This window comes from Penicillium crustosum, assembly GCF_028827405.1.
Source record: "Penicillium crustosum strain IBT 35664 chromosome Unknown utg000003l_segment0_segment0, whole genome shotgun sequence".
Taxonomy (NCBI): domain Eukaryota; kingdom Fungi; phylum Ascomycota; class Eurotiomycetes; order Eurotiales; family Aspergillaceae; genus Penicillium; species Penicillium crustosum.
Window position 1 is genome coordinate 3,545,619 of NW_026623124.1, and position 19,174 is coordinate 3,564,792.

Here is a 19,174-nt window from a genome sequence, read left to right on the forward strand (position 1 = left end):
CTTCTCATGATGCCATGCCATGCCATGCAGTGTTCATAGTTTATTTTTTTTTTCTTTCTGCCTGTGTGATAACCTGATTTTTGGGCGCTTATTACAAGTGAGCCTATGATAACTACGGGTCTCCCAATAAGCAATACAATGGACATAAAGATCGATTCCACTCACAAGATTTAATGTATTGTTTTACTAAGTACATAACTCAAAATAGGATAGTTATTTGAGCTTATTCTTCGTGATATCATTATCCAAAATTCAAAAACACGACCCTTCCAAGAAATACCCTATCTCAATGTTGTTTTCCCTTGGTGTACTTCTCCGCTTCAATCTTCTCTAGCGGGTGTTCGGGGTTGCTTGTCAAAACATTGTCCCTGAAGTATTCTGACGAATGTTGCGAGAACTCAGGTTCTGGGTGTTTGCCGACGTCGGTCCTGCCAGTGCCGGGGGTATCCTGCTGCTGGGCACCAGATTGGCGCTCCGGAGAGGGGGATTGGCGGCCGGGGTAGGGAGCAGACATTATGGATATTGTAGGATTGGGATTGATGTACTAAAGAGAGGGATATATGTGAGTTTCTTGATTTAAGAGGGAGAAATGAAGTATGAGATGATATGGTGATCTTGATAGTACTGACCTTCAATCAACGTAGTATATATGTAGGCTTAGTGATGGGTGTAGAGTGTTTGTGTTTAAACAGTAAAATATACGAAGGCACAGTGCCCTTTTTATTTGATTCTGGGAGATCAACTGACGTTACTATCTAAACCGGTTGGGGCTCATCATCATGACGTTGTGGAGTGGCACTCTCCATTCTACTACCAACCTAACATGATATTGCAAGTTGTTAGCTACAATAATGATAAAGTATGGTGTGCTTTGAGATCAGCCTGTACTCGAATCTTTACTTGCTGGTTGTGCTACGAGGCTGTATAGCTATAGATCCTTAATATACGCACATCGGTAATGGACTATTTTCTCAACTTCTTTGCTTTCTAACTATCACTTTTTCTAAACTAACCTTATCTACCACATAGTCCGCTAGTCTTACAAATGCCATAATCGATTGCCCATTTTACCCATTTCCATCCATTCCATTGTCATCCCACCTACCCGGTGAGGTAGTATTGAAATCGAAAGTGCATGTAAAGACTATGGCAGCAAGAATGGACTCCAACCTCCTTCTAGCTTATAAATGACTCTAGAACTTACCTAGTCTTATAATGTAGATACATGCGGATCATCAAGTTGACTAAAACTGAGCCGCACTGACATCCGGATTGATACCTAGGTAATTGTCTCTCAGGCATATGACGTCATTCGTCATGTTTGTTTTGACCTCACATCTTCTTCCTTCTACGTTGCTTTGTTATCACATCAGCTTGGCGACAAAGCAGGTGAAAGAGTTCTTGGAAGTAATAGAATGCCAGTGCATGGATTTCCTCGGTACAAACTACGAGCAAACGGGTGAGACACATGACTTGATGTTCATGACGCCTTCGGAATTCACACAAGGGTCAAAAGCTTGTCTCAACCACCGAGCCATCCCACGGCGATAGACTGACCTGAACGGCTGCAGGATGTTGCTTTCAAGACCAAATTTACGGCCATATTGTGTAATATATACTTCTTTTGCGTTCTTGGTGCCTTGCTGGGTGCCTTCTATATGAGTAATCTAAAAATGTTCTTGTAAAAATGTGGATTCAGTTCCGAGTCCACCGATGTGGCTGGTATCTACGGTACTACAGGTTCCAGAACTGGAATCCAACATTCGTAGCATGGCTGATGTACTATCATGAGGAAAGAAGGGTGTCTTCAGGGGAATCTGTGCATCGAAGAGGATTAGAAGGGGGTGGGAGGGGAGATGCCCTCGAGCAGAATGTCCACGGGTAGGACTTTTAAGAGTACATCAGCGAGAGCATGACAGGAAAAAGACATGACGAAAGAAACACGGAGGTACAGAGCAGATGGGACATGATCTAAAGAAGCGGGAAAGACATGAAATGGGCATATGGTCTCGTGAGGAAAATGCGGGAAGGGGAAAGAAATATGAGACTAGACGTCCGAGGCATTGGAAATTCGAAGCTTTTTTGTTTTTCTCAATCCATCTCGGTTATAGTCTCTTAGTTGCCGTTGGCCTGCATGCCCGCTGCAGCGGCGGCTTCTGCGTTAGCAGCAGCGACCATGGCCTTGGCGTCGGCTTCGTGGAAGACGCCTTGAATGACCTGCTGCTCCTCAGGACCGAGAACCTTGGTCAGACTCTCGTACAGCTGGGGCTGTTCTTGCTGAAGGTCTGGAGTTGAGGTTAGTGGGTGATACATAAAGGAAATTTTCTTGTAGAGGTCACTTACTCAGCAGGACATGCTTGAACATGCCATATGGCTCAACCTTGTCTAGAGGGGTCTCCAGAAGGCTTTCCTCGTCCATGTCATCATCGTCATCATCAGTGTAGGAGCCGAACTTTTGAGCCTCCTGGTTGAGGAAGTCGAGGTAAGCAGCACTCTCGTCGGCGACGTCGTCTTCATCAAGAGCTGCCTCAACCTCGTTTTCATCCCACTCAACATCTCCATCCCAGTCATTGTCCTCATCATCCTCGTCATCCTCGTCATCGAGGGTGAAGTCGGACTCCCTGGTAGCGTCCTCACGTTCTGAATAAATTCTTAGCCTTTGGGGAACACGACGGGAGATAGGGGGGGAACGTACGCTTGAGAGCAGCAGGCAGGGTCTGGAAGAGCCTTGTCACACCCTGCAACAGTCTGGGCCATCCCTGCTGGACACTGACCGGAACATCGGTAGCCTTCAGAGTAAGCAGCGAGCTGATTGCGGCAATTGACAGCTTCTTATCATGCACACGTTTAAAGTTGTCGATGTTAGCGAACCAGGTGCTGAAGAACTTGTTAGTCCAGCCCTTGGCCTCCATAACCTGAAGACTGAGAGCTGAGTTGTAGTAGATCGCGTTGATGACCATCTCCATCAAGTGGATGCGGTACGACTTAGTGCGTGCCTCGCCGGCGTCGATAACCTGCATAGCCATCTCAATGAACATGGGGATATACTGGTCAATGTGACCCCGAAGGTTGAGCATCAGGGTCTCGGCAAGCTTGCACCCGCAGATGCGGTCAACGCCACCAACCTTGTCGTCAGAGAAGATGTCCTGCACCATACCGACCATAGCGTCCAGGTAAGCTGGGTTCTGAACCAGCATATCAGAGCCATAAGCGACATAGTTGTCAAGGGCGGGGAGCATATCTATACGCAGAAAAGTCAATAGAAGTTCAAAACTGCGGGAATTGATGTGAACCTCCTACCTTCAAGGTACAGCTCAGCACCAGCCTTGAACGTCTTGTGAATCAGCTCGAAGGCTTGCCACATGGATGGGGAAATGGTCTTGGATGCGAATGTGCAGCTGTCAATGATCTCGAAAATTTCGTTGTAGAGATCTAGAATAACCAATTAGAGCTGGACGTGAAATTAAGGATTAACAAACTTACCATAAAGCTTGTTCTCCAGAGTGATGCTGATGACAGGCATCAAGATAGTCTCGAGGTGTAGAAGCACATCAGGGGTGCTCTCGAGTGTGAGAATGAGAGTGCCGATGGTCTGCAAAACGCCCAGAGCGGTGATGCTCTTGTCATCCAAGAAATCGCCGTAGCCATCCTCGTCACCACCCTTGGAGGCGTTACGCTCCAGGAGCTCGCCAACAATGCGCATGTAAGTGTCGCGGAGCTGCTCGCTCAGTGCCACAGCGAAGGGAGTAAGCTCGGCAGAGAAGACCTCAACAAAGTCCTCCATGACGTTAGCCAGAGCATCCACATCAACCTCGTTGGCCAGCTTGAGAAGCTGCTGCATAATCTGGGGGATGTTTTGCTGCATCGATGTACGGATGACATCGTGACGGATAAGGGGCTGCAGAGCAAGGGCGGCCTCGACTCGCACGGGAAGTTCGGAATCGGTCATGGACTCGAGGATGTTGCGGTAGATAACCATGAGGTTGTTCGGGTCCTTGAAGTCGAGCTGCTCAAACTTCTCCAGGGTGTCGCAAGCACGGGCACGGAGGAAGCCGTGGGGGCTGCGGAATTCGGGGAAAACATGACGGACGAAGAAGTATTCGACCTGGTCAGCAATTGGACTCTTCTTGCCTAGGATGACGGAAGCAAGCGATCCAATCATTCTCAAAGCACCCTCCTTCTCCCTGGGCTGTTTCTGCTCCTCCGGGTCAGACTCATACTTGCTAACAACACTGTTCACGAATGTGAGAATGGAGAAGGTCTGCTTCTTGCGGTTCTTGGTGAGGGAAACCAAGAAGTTTGTGGCAGCAACATCAGGAGCGGACACTTCCTCATAGAAGTTCAACTTGCGGTGGAGGTACTCAGATGGGTCATCTTCGAAAAGCTCAATGTCCTCGTCGGACTGGCACAGGATGGGGAAAACGAAGTGGGCAATTAGGTTGTCCATGTGCGGCTTCAAGTGCTCCCACATGGCCTTTGGCTTCACACACTCCTCCATAAAGACCAAAGTATATGAAAGTGCGGAGTTGCTGAGCCATTGCGTCTTGGACACCCACTTGTCGATCTCCGTCAGGTATCCCTTGAGAATTTCGGGGGCGAAAGTGCTGATAAAGGTCTTCGCATACGGTGTGTAGTCGGGAGTAGAGGATTTCGTGATCGTGGTGGGGTTGCCGTATCTGATGAATAGACGGTTCAGGTTGGCGTAGGACCACTTCTTGCACTTCCACCAGTGGTTCATCTCCCGCTCCTCTTTCGAGTCTGCCATTGAGTTCGCAGGGGGTACCTTCGAGACAATGCGAAGGAATAGTGTACACCAGTCCACAGTTGCCTGGTGGGTCTGTAGGCATGGGGAAAGCTCAAACTAAATCCGCAACCAGTCAGTATAAATGGCTTAGCCACGCGCAGACTAGAATCAGGGTAACCGACGTAAATTGCGTGCTTGAAAGCCTTCACCACAATACGGAGCATCTCCGCAGCCTCCAAACTTTCCTCATCAACAAGCTTAGATCCGATGCTAAGCAGCTGGGGGAATGAATGTTCCACGATTTTATCAAACTCCTCTCTCTTCTCGCCAGCCTTAAACCTGTAAACGCGGCAGACTGCCAAAAGACACTGCAGACCCGCATAGACCGTACTCGCGTCATTGGTTCCGAGAAGCTGCAGAGTAAGATCCAAGAATCCGGGCCACTGCTCGGGGAAATCGTTTTGGAGGATCTTCTGGAGGAGGGGAACCAGTTGATTGCGGACATTGGGGGGCGTCGAGGCCAGGGCAGGGATAAGTCTCTCCCTGAAACTGGGCTTCTCGGCTTCAGGAATTGGCGTACGCTGCGGGCTATCTTCGACGGGGGCCCATCCACGGGTAATACGGTTCTTCAGGTATACACCAGCTATAGGAAAGAGCGGGGTCAGTAAGAAACAAAAGTTCCTTCGCGAACCAACATGGACACCCAAAGACTAACCAGACAGCTGGACTGCATTGTTTTGCTCGCCCTGCAAGATATCCAAGAGTCCATTGATAAAACCGGGTTGCGTCTCGGCCTAGATATTCAACCACGTGTGAGCCTGACGTTTCTGTGCCCCGCCAGTCGATCTAGCACATACATATTTCAAATCAAGCTCCGCTTGCCGGCGAATATCCGCATTCGCGTCTAGAGTAGACTGAATGCGATCTCGGAGGGCTGTGACATCCATCGCGCAACAATCCCCCAACACCAGAAAGTCAAAAAATCTCCAAATAAACTGAGAACCCCGGGGGAGACGCGGACGGGCGCCGATGGAAGACGGGTGAGGGGAAAGAGTCAAGGATTGAAAGGACGTGAATGTCCTAAATAGATCGTATGGATCTTGAAGAGAAGGGGAAAGAAGATGTTGTTCTTGCAAGAGGAGGGGGATTTTTTTCGATTTTCCCGACTTCTCGGGAGGCGGTCGCCCCGCAGCTAATCAGAGGCCGCACACACGGATTTTCCCTAAGAACTATGAGCTATGACTATAGTGCTTGGGTAACATTTTGGGGTTGATGTATTACTTTGATCACTTTATATAAAAAAAGAGTATTACGAGGGTTTACATTTCAAATTCAAATGGAATTTAATACTTTCATGTTCATTTCTTCGTTTTGGTTTACATACATTGTGGTGAATCCTCCATTGGTGGAGAGCCTCATGACTACCCAATAAGGACACAGGCATTAGAACCATATCCCCCAAGGATTGAGTATGTTCATATGGAAAGAGAGTCTTCACATGTAAAGAGAGGCCGCGAAGATGACATCGCGCTTGATCAACTCCTGGGCTTTCTGCATCTTAGTGTGAAGTGCTGGATCGCCGACCAGTTTGGCCGCATTCTTCACTTCGCGACAAGTCTCATCCAGTCGGGTGATCACCCGAACAATAGTACCCTCCATCACATCCGTGAGGTCTGTGATGCGATTGAAAGACATTCCCTTGGCCCATTCATAGACAACTTCGGCGAGACCAAAGCGGGGCTTGCTGGCAAAATCGTTAGAATCTTCACTAGACTGAATGACCTGGTGTAGAATCTGGAAATCATTCACTCTCTCGGCGATGCGAACGATCTCCTTCTGGCCCTTCTCCAGACGAGGAGTGAGGGTGGGTGTGCTTTCTGTCTTCTCTTGGAATACAAATGCAGAGAGCAATGCAACAATCTCTTCCGGTTCGTATTCAGCAAGAACATTCTCGAGAACCAATTCGGTCAGTACCAGCTCGTCAGCGGAGTGAATCTCGCATGCCACTTTGCCCTTCAGTTGCACACGAGATTGTTCGTCAACAAATCCGAGCTCCCTCAGCACGTGGATACGCTGCTCATAATCCGGAAGTAGTTGAAGGTTTTGGTCAGACATCAGTTGCTTCAGCTCCGAGATGTTTTCTTTAACCTGCCACTCGTCGTGTTGCATCTCGAACTATTTAAAATTAGTATAGGGCTCAGATGAATAGAAATAAGACACTCACGTGTTTCACGAAATCAGGGCATTGTAGGCAGTGGCATGACTGAGCAATTTCTGCCTGAGCTTGTCGTTTGTCAAGGATATCGCGAATTTCCATCTCTTTGATGCGTTGCCAGTCAATCTCTTCCCAGCCCGTATGGATCCAGGAGTTGGTGTACTGGTACAGTTCAAGTTCAGCCCACTTGGTTGACTCTGTTCCTGAATTAGTATTTTTGACATCCTATATGTGAAAAGAAGCAAGTATGCTCTTACCTTTCTTAATGTTTAGATACCACATTGGTTTTGTGATCTTGACCAGCGTGTTTGTCACGCACTCAACGTCGGACAATGGGATCTTGCATACTCGAAGGCTCATGTCATCGACGCGACTAGGGAGTGGTTGGAAATAGTGTCGGAACATAGGCAAGAATGGGAGAATATCGGTGGGGTGCCGCTTGTTACTCAAAGTTCCGATCTCAAATACTTGGATACAAGGTACCGCCCCGATGACTCCCGCGGAAGCCCCATCGCGCGTAATAACACCAGCAGTACGTTGTCCGTCCTAACGATCATGTCAGCATTCTCCCAACCACATACTACCACAACATAACATAACATATGAACTCACCTTGCGGTACACAACCAATCTCTTCGACGTGAAAACACGTTTGCCGACAGGCGATGATAGCAGCTCGGTGTGGAACTCAGCTGTGAGCTTTCGATATTCCATGGCGGCATCATGGCAGGCCATCAAATCCAGGTCACAGATCTCACATGGTGTCCGTTTGATCTTTGCAAGACTGGCCTCAGATACCTGTACTTGCTTCTCGTGTTCCGGTAAGAGAGCTTGTGTTGCGTTTTCACTGAAACTCCGCTTGATCATTTCCTCAATCTTTAGGGCTTCCACGCGCAACAGATTCAGAATCATGTTGTATGTCAGTCGGAATTGAGACCTAAGCTTTGTCGGGTCTCCAAGGATCATCTGTTTCAGCGACGCAGCAGACGGGGCCTCGTCCTTTCCGCTGTTTGTCACGATAACATACCCCACCGTGTCGAGACCTCTACGACCAGCACGTCCCGCCATTTGCGTATATTCGCCGGGCAAGAGATCACGGAATGATTTGCCGTCGTGCTTACGGAACCCGGAGAATACCACAGTTCGGGTGGGAAGATTCAGACCCATCGCGAAGGTTTCTGTGGCGAACAGGACCTTTACCAGCGATCTAGCGAAGAGAATCTCAACAACCTCCTTCATGATGGGCAGGAGACCACCATGGTGTACAGCAATGCCTCTGCTTAGTAGCTCACGAAGACGAAGAATCTGCGGTAGCGTGCGGTCTTCGGGTTTCAATCGGGTAAGTGATTTCTCGATGAACATGTGGGTCAAACTCTTCTCGCTGGCATTGCTAAAGTCTTGATTTGACAATGAATCTGCGTTCTCCTCGCATCGCTTCTTAGAGAAAACGAAAACACATGCGGGCAGCAAGTCTTCTTTGCGAAGATGCGAAACAAGATGCACCCAGGTGTTCTTGTCCTGGGCCGCACTTGTACGACCACCACCACGGCCTGTGCGAGCAATGTTGCCTGTTCCTCGGTTAGAATACTGTCCGCCACCCTGTCCCCGACCTCGCTGTGGACCTCCACGCTGTGGGCCGCCGCGGCCACCTCTGACATTCGCTGGCTGACCACGTCCCCGGCCCTGGGGGACTGGTGCTCTAGCTTGCGCTGACTGTGCCTGAGCTTCAGCCTCCTTCTTAGCTTTGGCCTTATCTTTGCCGGACAAAATATCATCCGCTTCCTTCCAGCCGCTCTCAAGGAATCTTTTGTTGGAGTCGACGATCTTGTGCTTGCTCTTCCCGGCCCAGAGATAGTGCTCCAGCGGGACAGGTCGCTTATGGGTTGAAATGACATAGATATCCTTCTTCTTTGTACGGCCGACCCAGGATGCAAACTCCCGGGTATTGGGCACAGTGGCAGAGAGAAGAATCAATGTGACATGCTCCGGAAGCATAATGATGACTTCTTCCCATACCACACCTCGTTCGAGGTCATTCACATAATGCACCTCGTCGAAAATAACGAATTCAACATCGCGGATGAGATCAGCGCCACGGTACAGCATACTTCGCAAGATCTCAGTAGTCATGATGAGACAGCTGGCTTCCGGGTTGATTTGAACATCACCGGTCAGAATACCGACGTCGTCGAACTCGGTTCTGAAATCACGGTATTTCTGGTTGCTCAGAGCTTTAATCGGAGACGTATAGATCGCTTTGGTCATGTGTTTAGCAGCCAAAGCGATTGCGTATTCAGCCACAACTGTCTTGCCTGCCGAGGTATGGGCCGCAACAAACACCGAATCACCATTCTCAAGATGGTAAACGGCCTCCTTCTGGAAAGTGTCAAGCTCAAATGGCCACTCTCTGGCCATATCAGGAACCAATTCATTGAAGTTTGGAATATCCTTGTTGATGTCGACAACGTGGGCCCATTCTTTACCCTTTTGCTTGTGGATCCCTGCGAGCAACTGGCTACGCGGTTCCAATGCCGGGAACTCAACCGGTAGCAAAGCGTCAATATCTTCTTCTTCTTCTTCTTCTTCTTCATCCTCGCTGACATCGTCAAGCTCGGCCTTTGCTCCTGTATCAACATCCGCAATCTCCTCGGGTTGGTCCACTTTGAGGTCGCTGTCCTCTTGAAGAAGGGCGGTTTCGACTTCTTGGGCGCCTTCGGTGGCTTCTTTGGATTTGGCTTCATCGAAATCAACACCGTTATCGAAACCAGGGGGTGTGGTCAAAAGACCCCCCTCTGTGCCAAAGTTAATGATGCGATCGAGCCCTTGTTTCCCGTTCTTCGATTGTTCTGTGACCTGAGCCTCGGCCTCCATTGCTGCCAAGGCCTCGATGGCGTCCAAGCCCCCCGGGGCAAAAGGAAAGAAGCCTGCGGCACCTCTAACAAAGTCGGCGCGGCCAGCAGGTCGGCGGAGAAGCGAGGTGGAATTCTTGGCTGTTGCGCTTGCAGCAGGAACAGTGACTTCTTGATATCCAGTAACACGTCCCTCCAATCCCTCTCGCGTGAAACGAGTCACTGTCCGTGTTTGTGTTGGGGCGAGTTCGAAAAGGTCTGCGTAATCCGTCGAAACATCCCATCGTCTGCCAAACCTGTCAAAAAGCTGCCCCGCAAATGAAAACATAATACTTACTTACCTTTGGAGAGTGTTCAGCCATTTAGTGCTGAATTTGTCTGATGGGCTCAAGAACTCATTTTCAAGTTCCGTTAGCAACTCTTGGGCGCTTTGAGGAGCTTGCTTCCGAGCTTGAAAGTTCTCGATCTTGCCATTCTCTTCGTCTGCGAGACGAGCATCGAAGGTCGAAGGGTCAAAGCCTTTGCCTTCTAGGCCTAAATTCTTCATTGGGGCGTCCAGTGAGTCCGCCATAGTATGATGTACCGTGTTGAATAGTCAACCGGTGAGTTGAAGTTATGATGTTTGACTCGGCAATGGCCGAACCCCACACCGATATGTGTATCGATTTTAAGTTCTAGCGCAAAGCCGAGAAGAACTGTTCTTGGACATGAGAAAAGGCAAATGTAACGGATAAAATTGGGGCTGCGAGTAAGTATGATGAAGTATTTCGAAGGGATTGAAGAAAAGATCATTCAGCAACAGGTCAACCGGTAAACTTCTCTCAGTGACACCCAAGGCGGTATATACCGGCAGTATCCATGACGTCGATGTCGGTGTGGGGTTCTCAGGGGGCAGGCCGCAAGGCTATTATAACATCTTTCACACAACCTAACTAACTATTTATTCCCAATTGGTAAACTGAGATATTTATAAAGTTTACGTCCTTCCATTGCTTTCATATCTTTAATACATAGACAAGTCCTCTGTACAGGTTACCTTTATACTGTAGTAGAGTGATAAACCCAGCATGCTTAGTTATGTCAGACTGGGATATGCCCACAGGCCTTAAACAGCAACCATGGTTTTTGTTATGGTCTAATGGTGAAGATAGCTGTATTTTCCCCCTCGATTTGCCCTATAGCCGTGCCAACCGCCTGTAAGTAACGATAAAGTGACGTCTGTGAGATTAAACATATCCACTTAACTACTTTCAAAAGAGAGGTACTCAGTCAGTTCTTTTACATTGCATAAAGCCTTAATTTCAGGGAAATACTGTTATGCTAAGGCATACACTGTCCACTGCAAGAAGCACGCTATACTCTAGGTAGACACTATGAGACCGCGGTTTAGTGTCAAAGCAGAATCTACAAGCCGTCTACGAGGTAGAGGACGCCCGTCAACATCAAATTGATTATGCTGTAAACCTACTGCAACCTTTATCCGTCCGTAAGCCCCGACTTCCGTTAAACGGGAAAATAATCCAGAGGAATGCCCGGCCTTCTCCCACACCTCATGCAATCTAAGCTACCCTGTTGCGCAAGCTACACGTAACTCAGACCGCCATCAACACCCAGGAACTGACCCGACACAAAGCTTGCCCCGGCGCTCGCTGCGAACAAGATGACATTGGCAACCTCTTCCGCAGTTCCGTTGCGCTTGATGTATTGCTGAGCCCGAAATTTCTGGGTCAGGGGATGATCCTCCGGGGGTGCGTAGTCAGTGTCAATGGGACCCGGTGAGACGACATTAACAGTGATGCCTTTCTCTCCAAGTTCTTCGGCCCAAGCTAGGGTCAAGGTATTCAGGGCACTTTTGGTGCAAGAGTAGAGCGCAGCCTGTTTGGCCCCAGTGCGAGCCACCACACTACCCACATTGACGATACGGCCACCGGGAGAAGCGAGGTAGGGAAGAATAGCTCGCACCAGGAGGTGAGGGCCTCTGACGTTGGGGTGGAACAAGGCGTCAAACTCTTCGACTACGACTTTTTCGGTGTTTTCCTGAAAAGTTGCGTGGCCTGCGTTATTGACGACGATGTCTACTTGACGTCCGGGGAAACCATCCACGACTGCACGAGCAATATCATCTCCGAAACTAAGAGAGCCGGCGTCAGACTGAACGGCGATGGCCTTGACCCCAAGCTCCCGGATCTTAGCAACACTGAGATGGGCTGCGACTTTGTTGGAATTGTAATGGAGGACAATCTGCGAGGTATCAGCTTCGTCCTTTCTCGGGGTGCAAAAGATCTCACATCAGCACCACCCTTGGCTAAAGCATAGGCAGTCGCAAAGCCAATGCCATTCTGCTTTGAAGCGCCAGTGACGATGGCTAATTTTCCTGTGAATTCAAGGGATGACATGTTTTTTGGGAGCAACGAGGGCAATAATGGCAGAGAAAGTAAAAAAACAAACTAATGATTTGGTATAGTTTGGAGAGGTGTCACGAGTTGGTCGAGGCATTCAGACCGGCCATAGTGACTCTTATATATCCTAGGTGTCAACCTATACGTCGCGACGTCTGCAGTAGTTAATATGATGACGGTCAGGTTCGTCCAATAATGCAGACGTGCACCTGCGACATTACGAGACCTCTTCGCATGCCAAAACGGTATATTGTGTATGCAGGTTTCGGTGAGCCCGCCGAGCCCGCCGACCTCGGGAGTGCCGCGAGCCAATTCAGCGGGGGGCCCAGGGTGCACGGACTTCAAACAACGTCAGATTTCGGCGGCGCTATAGTCTGCTCCACTTGCTAGCACTCCACATCGCATCAAAATGTTGGAATGTCGTTGACGTGCTGAGAGGTTTCGGCCAAGGTCGGCGGCGCTAAACCTACCAAAGAAAACACACGAGAAAATCAGTTATTTCTCAGCATATTCAAATAATGATGCAGAGTCTAGAGGGGTTTGCAATGATTCAAATACAGCTGATTAAACGTTGTTGAGAAGGCATTGTATCAATTCAAGCCTAATTGACCTGATCACTTAGATCCTATTTCTCGGAAAGTCCCAAACCGTGATCATGCCTTCCGTTCTCCTCGTCGGTGCATCTGGCATGCTGGGAGGTAAGTTCCGCATAATCTTTCTCAACACGAGCCAGTGACCTGACAAGCGGTTGCCCTAGCATCACTCTCTCGGCAACTAAAGCAGAAATACCCAACTTGGTCCCTGACTGTTTATTACCGCAATTCTCAGCTAGATGATTGGTTCCAGAACACCGTGGGTGTGGATAAGGTTGAGCATGGAACTTTTGAAGATGTTTCCAGGGTCCGCACCCTTGCTTCCCAAAATGATATCATTATTAACGCAGGGTCATCGTTTGACCCATCCTTGTCAAAGGCGATTATCGATGGTTTGAAAGAAAGAAAACATACTCTGAAAGGAACCTTGATTCACGTCAGTGGTGGTGGAAACTTCATTGATGGCAGAACGGATGGGAAATATGATCCAGCTGGGAAGGTGTGGAATGTTAGTACTAGAGACGGTCCTAATCTAACGGTTTGTTAGAAGGTTCAGTCGTTATTGACACTTTATGTAGGATGCATCCGAAGACGATATCAAACAAGTCAACCCTAGTATGCTCAATGGAGCAGCCGACCGCCTGTGAGTTTTTGACAGGATGGAACTGGAGATTACAGTACATTAGAGCTTTGTCAGCTAACTTTTGCTCAGTATTCTGGACGCAGGTAATGAAGGAAACATCAATACCTTCATTGTGTGCATGGCATTGACCTATGGTCTTTCCGATGGCCCTTTCCCATCCATTGGTGTGGGATACAAGATCTTGACCAGCAATGCGCAGTCCCTAGGATATGTGCCTTACGTCGGTGATGGAAGTAGTGTCTTGAGTGTGGTAAGTTAGACTCGATGTTTCACAAACCAGCAGTCTCTCATTCCATTAGGTTCATATTGATGATGGTCTCAAATTTCTCTTGCGGATCGTGGACATCGCCGCGACCCATAAAGTAGTTGGCTCTGCGGAGAGCCGTTACTATATCACATACGGTGAAAGAGTTTCTTGGAAGGACGTGGCCAAGGTGTTGGCTAGAACTTTGCACAAAAAAGGGGTCTTGCCGTCCCCCGAGCCGCGCAGTGTGTCCATTGAAGAGGCTGGTCAAGGCGAAATCCCCAAGCTGCTGGGATCTAACATGCTGGTGCAAGGTGACAGGGCAACGGAGTTGGGATTCAAAGCTGAAGCCAAGTCTATCTTGGAGTCCATCCCAGAGGACCTGGACGTTGTCGACTTTTAAATTTCAACGTGGAGAGGCTTTGCCGTACGAGGTGTGTCTGAATCGTTATAATTGCGCTCATATTCTTTCCATTATTGTGTCATCCTCCTATCTAGTGTCTAGTGCCTGATTTTAATGCTGTTTCCCACCTGGTCAGACTACCTAGCTAGATAGGGTGCAGGGCGCCAGTTAGTCTAATTGCATCCCGTGAATGCAAGTGATGGACTTTTCTAGAAGCGCCTTGGGTTAATTTCTTTGTTGTCTTTCGCTTATAGAGGCCTTTTTCTATGTACATCCGTGGATATGTACATACTATGTAGTCACTTGTAGCTGTTCAGGTCCTAACGCTGCTATGTAGCGTATTCGGTAAGCGAGTTAGCCCCAAACCTATCAGATACACAACCTTGCCTGGTCAAGTGGAGCAGTCACTACGTACTGGCCTGGATGCGGCGCTACAGACAAAACGCATGATTAACGTTGACAATCCCACAGTAGAAGGACTGCAGACTTGAATTTATACCCATTTATCCCAACTAAAAACAACGGCAACTGCAAGGGTGGTTGTGACGACGGGAAGGCTGAGGTGGGCACCACCGGTTGTACAAAGTTGGGAAATCAATCAGCTTGCTGCTCTACCACCACCTCGACTGACTCCTGGTCCAAATGTGCGTGGATGACCAGCAGCGAGAACGACAAAACATACCCATCAGGTTTCTCCAACTTTGTGGTGGGCTCGCGGAATGGCGGGGGCGGTATGCCCTCGTTCAAGGGCGATAAAACGTACAACTATTTCTGCTCAGGCTCGTCGGTCCCCGATGCCTTCACTAATTACGAGTGGAGGGGTTACAAGAGTCCTAGAGTTGCGCAGATCCCATAAATGGGCCCGAACCCCGGGCCCGAAGCCTCATCCGCGGAGCCCATTAAGGCCCGCATCAAAGCCTATTAAGGGGGGGTTACCTAGCATCTTGTAATCGCTATAACCTTCTACTTTTTATACAGAGTTTAATATACATTTCAAATTTAAATAAAATCCGATCGGGAGAGGTCGAGATACTACGAGAAAAGGGTATATAATATTCAAGTTTTGACAATATATATATTTAGGGTTTGTGTAGAAGTACTACTACTTTCTAAGTGAACTTCTGTAATTTATAAATTATCTAAGTAACGCGCTTTTTCACGTTCTTAAACGTGATATAGAGATACAACTGGTAATTTATTCTAAATTATCTAAACTAATAAAATATTACCTCTAGAATAAGGCTTAGAAACGGGGGTAAAACAAGGGTAATTTTGAAATCCCAAAAAGGGCGTTCAACTTCTCGCATATTTGTACTGTTTAGGGCCTATTGACCCGCAGTGGGCTTCTCCTTAGGCCTATACATCCCCACGCCCATATTGCACTCCGTGGTTTCCTGGACACCCAACAATTTTTTGAACTTTCTCGGCTTCAGGTCCTTATCCAACATAGGGATGCTGCTGTCAAGTTATCGGTTTATCCCGATGACTCTGGCGGGTCTCTGTAGGCGACCTGGGCTAGGCTGCGAATGGAACGAAGCATGTCTTGGGAGGCAACAGGGCTGTACAAGCGCCCCTCACGAGGATGACACCCCTATGAACCGCTGCGGATACAGGCTGTACATATCCAGGTGCTCCCATTGTCCGCCAGGAGCTGAACCAAGGGGCTCTGTTATCATCTCCTCTACGTGCTCAAAGTTCTCTTCGAGCCAATTTTTTGTGCTTCCCACAGAGATAGCTCTCTGTTGTCTGAACCTTCTTCTGAGGCCACTCTTTTTCCGAGGTTCTTTCCTTTTGATGTCACATTCCATTCTTGTCGTCTCTTGTCTCTTGTTGTTTACTTTTGATTCTCTTGATATTGCCGCTTCTTATTCCTTTCTCCTACTTATTTTTCTTAATCTTCCTCTGCGTGAGCCGTACTAAGGGATTTCTAGATTCTATCGGACTAGAATATTGCCCCTTTATTTATAGCGACGACATGACCCACCGAGTAGGTGTCTCTTACGGATGTACGAGCTGATAGTCTATACTTCGACATAGCTTACTTCAACAATACTTAAAACCACTACAATCATAATACATTTGGACATGTAGACCTTATTTTTTATTTTTTATTTTTTTTGCATAATGCGCACGTCATTAATGATCGTGCTTCTACTGGCTTAATAATCAATTATGAAGCTTCCAACCTTGGAAGGTTCTCGGGCCCCGGGGGCCGTTTCTGTGGCTGAATAATCGATTCCGCGAACCACCTGGGCAGGTACCTAGGTAGTTTGCTATAACTATGCAAAATAATTCTCAACACTCGTTTGGGCACTGAAACCTCTTAGTCCAACAGCCCAAGACATGAATACTGTGCTCGAGAGCACTGGCCTAGGGAATACTATTGGTCTTTTGAGACGAGAGCCGCCGTGCTCTCGTTGTCGACAGAAAAAAATCAAATGCGATAAGCAGTTACCCTGTGACCAATGCAAGAGACTCGGTTGTTATTGTTCATACGATGAAACACATGCAAACCTAAGAGAAGTCGACAAATGCATCGAGCTACAAGAGCGTATAGCACAGCTTGAGGCGCAATTAAAGGCTGTGACCTCGGGGCTCCCCACTGCCCCGCTAGAGGGCGATAGGAACGCAGCCAGCACTGCAGAACTGCCCCGCCAAACTCCGCTCGACTGTAGCTGCGGCCGTCAGATCTTCAACTCTAGCTTCTCAATCCACTATGATTCCGCCGTTCACTGGATAGACCTGTTTCCAAATGTTCGTTTCCTCCCGATGAGAAGGTCAAGGGCGAAGACTAATTATTACTGACAGCTCCGGGAGACCTATTTCCAAGTCTTGGCTGACCTGGAATCCACAGCAAACCAGAAGATGAGATATCCCTTTCTCATCGAAGATGGTTTGAACGATGATTTGCTCCTGGCCAAGTATTATCCGTCTCCAGATGAAGCCTCTCGGTTGACTATGCTATTCTTCGACAATGTTCACTCATTCGTTTGCATTCTTAACAAAAATGCCTTTATGCGCGATCTATGTAGATACCACGTGGGGAAGCACCCACAGCGGGAACTCGCAGAGGCTTTACATTTCTCAGTCTTTGGATTAGCCATCATATCACTGAAATCAGAAGATGCACTCAATATATTTGGATTCGATAAAGAACGATTGCTGGATAAATACCAAGAAGCCCAGGAACTCGCCCTTCACAGGGTGAACTTCATCCACAGCAGTGAGCCTGCTGTCTTTCAATGTTTTCTATACTTTCTGGTAGGACAAGAGGGCTTCGCTTAATAGGGAAATTGTGAACAATTTGCTAATAATCCGGTCTCCCCAACACAGATCTTTCTATTTGAACGAGGATCTTGCCGAACTGCTACTTTGCTGTTGAGTTTGGCGGTTCGCATTGCTCAACACATGGGTCTCCACAAGGATCCCACCTGGTTCGATTATTCTCCGTGGGTATGCGAATGGCGACGGAGATTGTGGAATCATGTCATTTTACTTGATCAAAGGGCCATTGCGTTGGAAGGCGTGCCATCCCTGGTCAATTTTTCTTGGGATACCCGACTTCCCACAAATATAGACGATGTTGCATGGAATACAAGTCCCTTCATGAAGCCCAGCGAGGTGCCCCATCCCGCCCTAGGCTTCACGAGTATGACACCCTCTCTTGTCAAACGACACGTGCTCTCAATCCTTTGCCCGCTTCGACAGAATATTAGGACACGTCCATATTCACAGCAACTACGACACATCGAAGCCGGCTTTCAGGAAATGGCTCATTTCTTCAATCCAGCGGAATTGGATAAACAGATAAACTCGGATTTCATGCGAACTTGCGCCGAGATTGAATTCGCATATTTGCGCCTCATGGCTGGCCAGGCAGTGGTCAGGTTCAGTAGTGCGACACCTGAATTTATGGCCCAGTAAGTCTACTAACCTTTCTATGCCACATGGTATCTGCATTTCACTACTTGTTATTTACTGACAGCTACGGAAGACTTTACATCGATTCTATCTTAGTTCTTGAACAGCATGCTTACCTTAAAGATTCTGTCATCAATACAGGGTGGCTGTGGTTCCTTCGAAGTTCACCACCCATTCTTCCTCTTGCAATAATCTTGACACATCTATCCTCGGAGCCGATGAATTTGTATTCCGAGAGAGCTTGGATTCAGATTGACACTTTCTTTGACGAGTATCAAATGGAGAGTGGAATTATGAAGTCTCCATCCATGTCTGCTTTGCAAAATCTACGAGAGGCCGCCCTGAGGTCATCAAAGAAAACTTCGAATCAATTCCCAGTCGCCATGCAGAATATTCAGTCTCTGCCTCAAGGTATAGAAAGCACTGATATCGATTTTTCGATGCTGCCTGTGACAGAGCCTCTAATGGACGTGTGGGATTATTCTGGGTTAGAAGCTCTGCCTTGAGGGATTTCCGATTTTTGGGGGGCACCAAAAGGCATGATAATTGAGAGTCTATCCATGCTTTGTATCCTAATTAACGCCCTTAGTTACGCTGACCACTTCCCGGTATTACAATATATATACCACCAAGTCTATTTACAAATGTACTGTGGAACCTTGCTAAATAAATCTCTCGAATAGCAGAGTATGAATAGACACTGGCCTTGATTTCCCAATGAGTAAATAAAGTAGGCCATAGCGCCTATTATATGTAACAGGAACCCGAAGGTTCCCCTAACTACATAACCTATTTATCCAACCCCAGAGCTTGAGCTTCTATATCAACAGCTTCCGACACGTACTCCCATCTCGATAGCTTCTGAGCTTTCCAGTCAAGAGACCTAATGTGGCTCGCAAGTCCCTGTGAATTTGCGCTCCAAAGCGCTAGTCCGAGATGAAGAGTTGAGGTAAGACCGAGGTAGTGCAGGCCAGATATGTGGGTGGCGGGCTTAGAGAGGACGGAACGGGCTCCGGGTGATCACAGGGGGCGGCGCTTCTTCTGGTCTAGACTCAGCTTGCTATTTTGTTTCTCAGTTGTTTTCTCCTGAAATGACCTCGTTTGCGGCCAAGATGCCTGAGTTCTCGTGGGGCCCACTTTGAATATGGGATGGTGCATACAGG

The 19,174-nt window shown here is 48.0% G+C and overlaps 6 protein-coding genes across 6 annotated transcripts; 2 read left to right on the forward strand and 4 right to left on the reverse strand.

Annotated features, from left to right (window-relative positions):
* Positions 1-286: 286 nt before the first annotated feature.
* N7487_008425 (uncharacterized protein) lies at positions 287-514 on the reverse strand (the record flags this gene model as incomplete). The annotated part of the gene is made up of 1 exon (XM_056876155.1): positions 287-514. The coding sequence occupies one exon, from the start codon at positions 512-514 to the stop codon at positions 287-289; it is 228 nt and encodes a 75-aa protein (XP_056728343.1).
* A 1,601-nt stretch (positions 515-2,115) lies between these two features.
* On the reverse strand, positions 2,116-5,691 carry N7487_008426 (putative nonsense-mediated mRNA decay protein (Nmd5); the record flags this gene model as incomplete). The annotated part of the gene is made up of 8 exons (XM_056876156.1): positions 2,116-2,285; positions 2,344-2,640; positions 2,696-3,241; positions 3,301-3,432; positions 3,484-4,861; positions 4,927-5,387; positions 5,460-5,538; positions 5,602-5,691. 8 exons carry the CDS (start codon positions 5,689-5,691, stop codon positions 2,116-2,118), a joined length of 3,153 nt encoding a protein of 1,050 aa, XP_056728344.1.
* A 547-nt stretch (positions 5,692-6,238) lies between these two features.
* On the reverse strand, positions 6,239-10,379 carry N7487_008427 (SKI complex RNA helicase subunit SKI2; the record flags this gene model as incomplete). The annotated part of the gene is made up of 5 exons (XM_056876157.1): positions 6,239-6,919; positions 6,969-7,156; positions 7,217-7,505; positions 7,572-10,095; positions 10,150-10,379. 5 exons carry the CDS (start codon positions 10,377-10,379, stop codon positions 6,239-6,241), a joined length of 3,912 nt encoding a protein of 1,303 aa, XP_056728345.1.
* A 1,010-nt stretch (positions 10,380-11,389) lies between these two features.
* Positions 11,390-12,204, reverse strand: N7487_008428 (SDR family NAD(P)-dependent oxidoreductase; the record flags this gene model as incomplete). The annotated part of the gene is made up of 2 exons (XM_056876158.1): positions 11,390-12,049; positions 12,097-12,204. 2 exons carry the CDS (start codon positions 12,202-12,204, stop codon positions 11,390-11,392), a joined length of 768 nt encoding a protein of 255 aa, XP_056728346.1.
* Positions 12,205-12,862: 658 nt separating this feature from the next.
* Positions 12,863-14,090, forward strand: N7487_008429 (NAD-dependent epimerase/dehydratase family protein; the record flags this gene model as incomplete). The annotated part of the gene is made up of 5 exons (XM_056876159.1): positions 12,863-12,905; positions 12,965-13,308; positions 13,379-13,443; positions 13,513-13,693; positions 13,743-14,090. 5 exons carry the CDS (start codon positions 12,863-12,865, stop codon positions 14,088-14,090), a joined length of 981 nt encoding a protein of 326 aa, XP_056728347.1.
* A 2,343-nt stretch (positions 14,091-16,433) lies between these two features.
* Positions 16,434-18,517, forward strand: N7487_008430 (Zn(II)2Cys6 transcription factor; the record flags this gene model as incomplete). Its single annotated transcript, XM_056876160.1, has 4 exons — positions 16,434-16,844; positions 16,899-17,294; positions 17,424-18,010; positions 18,076-18,517. The coding sequence occupies 4 exons, from the start codon at positions 16,434-16,436 to the stop codon at positions 18,515-18,517; spliced, it is 1,836 nt and encodes a 611-aa protein (XP_056728348.1).
* Between the last annotated feature and the right edge of the window lie 657 nt (positions 18,518-19,174).